Genomic DNA, 4783 nt, shown 5'->3' with positions numbered 1-4783 from the left:
GCATATAGGATTCATTCTTCATTAACAAGTCTTTAAGAAACTTCTTTGAAAATTCATTTTAGAAAAGTTTGAATTGAAATAAAGATCCTAAAAACTTTGAAAATTTTTAAAGTGTCATAGAATCCAATTCATCCCCTCCTCTTGGATTGAGCCATTCTTTTCTAACAGTAGCAGAAATTCAAATACAGGTGGACCTTCTTTCAGTGCACACAGTGGCGACTTGCAGCCTCCTATCCCTTTTCCATTTCCACCAAAATTAATTCCAAGCAAAAAGATGGAAGAAGTGGATAAAGAGATATTGGAGACCTTCAGGAAGGTGGAGGTGAACATACCTTTGTTGGATTCCATCAAGCAAATTCCCAGATATGCTAAGTTCTTGAAAGAGTTGTGCACCCACAAGAAGAAGCTGAAAGGCAATGAGCGAATCAGCATGGGCAGAAATGTCTCAGCTCTCATAAGTAAATCTATTCCATACATTCCTGAAAAATGTAAAGACCCAGGTACATTTTGTATACCTTGCATTATTGGTAACAGTAAATTTGAAAATGTCATGCTTGATTTAGGAGCTTCAATTAATGTCATGCCTCTGTCCATTTTTAAATCTCTATCTGTTAGACCTTTACAACCTACGGGTTTGGTCATTCAGTTGGCTAATAGGAGTGTTGCCCACCCTACAGGTTTTGTAGAAGATGTCTTCGTTCGGGTTGGTGAACTTATTTTTCCTGCAGATTTTTTATGTTCTTGATATGGAGGAGGGATTCTCCCATGGTTCTGTCCCAATCATTTTGGGTAAACCATTTTTGAAAACAGCCCGTACCAAGATTGATGTATATGCTGGTACCTTGTCTATGGAATTTGGTGATATTGTTGTTCATTTTAATATTTTGGATGCCATGAAATTTCCTTCTGAAGCTCATTCTGTTTTTCGTGTTGAATTGATTGATGATCTAGTTGATGAGCACATTCATGATTTTGATTATTCTCATGCTAAGAAACATTCATTCTTATTTGATCTATATAGCTGCCTTTCATGCATTGAGTCTGAGTCTGAATCTCAATTTGGGAGTCATCTTGATTGTGATGATGCATCTAAATTTGATACTTTGGGTGTTGTACCTCTTGGTCTTGATTTTATAGAGTCAGAATGCACTAACCATGTTGCAGGAAGTACAAAAGAATCTGACTTGCAGGTTGAGGTACAGGCTACGGAACCCATTCTCCCTTCTTTGGTTCCTTCCGATGTTCAGCCAGCACCCACACCAGAGTTAAAGCCTCTTCTAGAGAACCTCAAGTATGCTTACTTGGAGGATGATGAGAGATTTCCTGTGATCATATCCACCTCCCTTGATGTTGATCAAGAGGATTGGTTGTTGCATGTGCTCCGGAAGCACAAGAAGGAAATTGGTTGGACCATGGCAGACATTCCTGGCATTAGCCCGTCCACGTGCATGCATAGGATACTATTGGAGGATGGAGCTAAACCAGTGAGACAGCCTCAAAGGAGACTTAACCCGATGATTTTGGACGTTGTAAAGAAAGAGACGACCAAGCTTCTACAGGCTGGAATCATCTATCCTATTTCAGACAGTTAGTGGGTGAGTCCAGTCCAGGTGGTCCCCAAGAAGACATGCCTCACTGTTGTTAAGAATGAAAGGGATGAGCTCATACCCACTAGTTGGAGAGTCTGTATTGACTACCGGAGGCTCAACCAAGCGACAAGGAAGGATCACTTTCCTCTACCCTTCATTGATCAGATGCTTGAGCGTCTGGCAGGTAAATCTCATTACTGTTTTCTTGATGGTTTCTCTGGTTATTTTTATATTCATATTACTCTTGAGGATCAGGAAAAGACCACATTTACCTACCCTTTTGGCACTTTTGCCTACAGGAGGATGCCCTTCGGCCTATGCAATGCCCCTAGCACATTCCAGCGGTGCATGCTCAGTATTTTTAGCGATTTTCTTGAAAATTGCATAGAGGTGTTTATGGATGATTTTACTATTTATGGATCCTCTTTTGACACTTGTTTTGATAGTTGGATAGAGTTTTGAATAGATCTATTATTGCACAATTGCCTTATCCCTCTTGCGTGCGAGAGGTGCAATCTTTTCTTGGCCATGCAGGTTCTTCATTAAGGACTTCAGCAAGAAAGCCACTATCCATCTTGCTTTAGAAGGATATTAAATTCAATTTTGATGACAGGTGCAAGGAGGCGTTTGACTGCCTCAAGAAAGCCTTGACCACCACTCCTATCATTCAGGCACCAGATTGGACAGTTCCCTTTGAGCTGATGTGCGATAATTCAAATTATGCACTGGGGGCTGTCTTAGCACAAAGGGTTGATAAATTGCCTAGGGTGATATACTATGCTTCCAGGACATTAGATGTTGCTCAAGAAAATTACACGACCACGAAAAAGGAACTTTTAGCTATTGTTTTTGCACTTGATAAATTTTGATCATATTTGCATGGTTCTCGTGTCGTTGTTTTTACAGATCATGCAGCTCTAAAGTACCTGTTGAAAAAAGCTAACTCAAAGCCTATGTTGATCAAATAGATGCTCTGGCTTCAACAGTTTGACTTGGACATCCGTGATAGAAGCAGAGCACAAAACTTGGTGGCTGACCATCTCAGTAGGATTGAGAGAGTTGAGGGTGAGAAGACTTTGCCTATTCAGGATGATTTTCCTGATGAACATTTGTTAACTGTTTATGTTCCTTCCCCCACTCCTTGGTGATGGAAACACTTGGAGAAGATTTTTGTTCTTCCAAGTTCTCCATGCAAGGACCGAAATGTTCTTGAGGTTGAACTCCTTGAGGTGGCGGAATCACCTTGGAGTATTCTCCAATGGTGGAGAAGCAATGGAGTAGGTTCGGTTACTTCCTAGCTTGTGAAGGAAGCTTGAGGAACCAAGGCAAAGTTTGAAGAAACTTTGATAGAAACCTTAGAGAGAGAGTTCTCTACGGTTTATAAGACTCTTGAATGAGAAAGAAATCAGATTTCTATTTCTAAAAATGTTCAAAAGTGATTACAGGAGAGGGATTTACAAATATATAGGGAGAGGTAGCTTCTAGGAGAAGCTAACCTTAACCATGGTTCACTAGGAACCATGGTAAGGTGTAGCTAACCATCCATGGTTTATAAAACTTGTAAGAGAAGCTAACCTTGACCATGGTTCACTTAAGTACCATGGTAAGATCAGCCTAACCTACCAAGGTTTAGAAACTTGGAGGAGAAGCTTCAAAACTTGAAGGAGGACTTAGTGAATTTTAGCCAAGAACAAGGAAGGAGGCTAGGCGGCCAAGGCTCTAAAATGCTCCATGATTTAATTCAAAAATATTTGATTTGGTTTAGTTAGGTTCATCATATGATGATGAAACCTAGCTAAATCAAATCTATGAAAAATTAGGAGCAAAATGAGTCCAATATGCAAAATTTTGCATAGGCCCAGTTCTGGCCCAATTACTAGTCACACCCTCAAGCATTGCTAAATGTCACCCCTTTTTTCCTACTGAAAAAAATAAAAAATGAATGTATCAACTAGGGAGATTAAATGGAGTTAAACTCTCCAAGTAACCCACCCTAAAACCAATATACAATCACTAATTAAAAGCAAGTAAAGCGCCTCACAAATACAAAGGCAAAATTAGACCTATACAAAGGAACTATGTACAAAATATATGAAAAAGGTCTTTATGATCATCCCATTCCTCTTGGTTCTTTTAAGATATCACCTCTTGGATTCCTTGGCCTTGGCCATAGTCTATCACTTGGTTTGCAAATGTAACACCCAACTTTTATTTTATTATTTTATTATTATTATTATATTATTAAAGGTATTTTCGTAAATTTATTAAAGTTATAGGGGTAATTTGGTAACTTGGAACGGGCTGTTCCAAAAATGGAACGGGCCGTTCCAAGCATTAAAAATGTATTATTTTTGTTGTTGCAGAACGGCCTTGGAACGGGCCGTTCTAGTATGGAGAACGGGCCGTTCTGGAGGGAAAATGGGTCGTTCTGCTTAGATTGAGAACGGGCCGTTCTGGTTTCAGAACGGCCCGTTCTACTTTTTTGGGAACGGGTCGTTCCGATTTTGGAACGGGCTGTTCCAGTTGAAAAATTTGCCCATGTTTGAAGGATCCGGAACGGGCAGTTCTGAAATCAGTACGGGCCGTTCCGGGTGCGTCAGATTGCCTATAAATAAGGGAAGGGGGGTGAAAATTTTATACAGAGTAAGAAAGTGAAATCATAGAGAGAGAAAGAGAAGAGAGAGAGAGAAAGAAAGAAAGAAAGAAAGAGAGAAGGAAAAGAAAAGAGGGGATCCAGAGGAGGAGGTCCTGCCCAAGTTTCAACTCTTGTTTATCCAGGTAAGGGGGGAGTGAGAACCTCGCTCAGGGGTGTGGGGATAATTGTTGGATAGTTGTTTGTCAGATTGGCCCCCAATCCCTTGCCGTTGTTCTGTTTGATTTTCTATTTACTCTACTTTGTTCTTTGTTGAAGGTGTCGTTGTTCTGTTTGATTTTCTATTTACTCTACTTTGTTCTTTGTTGAAGGTGTCGTTGTTCTGTTTGATTTTCTATTTACTCTATTTTGTTCTTTGTTGAAGGTGTCGTTGTTCTGTTTGATTTTCTATTTACTCTACTTTGTTCTTTGTTGAAAGTAATAAATGAATATGAAGTTAATGATATAAATAAATAAGTTTTAATATTAACAAGAATGCTCTCTGTGAATACCTGTGCGGACCTTATGAGGAGTATTGATGACATGACCTTGTGAAATATGG

The 4783-nt window shown here is 39.5% G+C and overlaps 1 protein-coding gene across 1 annotated transcript; it reads left to right on the top strand.

The window, feature by feature from the left end:
* The first annotated feature begins 274 nt into the window (after positions 1–274).
* LOC145957245 (uncharacterized) lies at positions 275–745 on the top strand. The gene has a single exon (XM_083073466.1). It carries the CDS (start codon positions 275–277, stop codon positions 743–745), a length of 471 nt encoding a protein of 156 aa, XP_082929592.1.
* Positions 746–4783: the final 4038 nt, after the last annotated feature.

Source organism: Cajanus cajan, chromosome 4 (genome assembly GCF_000230855.2).
Source record: "Cajanus cajan strain Asha chromosome 4, NIPB_CcT2T_4, whole genome shotgun sequence".
NCBI classification, from domain to species: Eukaryota; Viridiplantae; Streptophyta; class Magnoliopsida; order Fabales; family Fabaceae; genus Cajanus; species Cajanus cajan.
The sequence above is the reverse complement of the archived record's forward strand: the minus strand, read 5'-3'. Positions and strand labels throughout refer to the sequence as shown.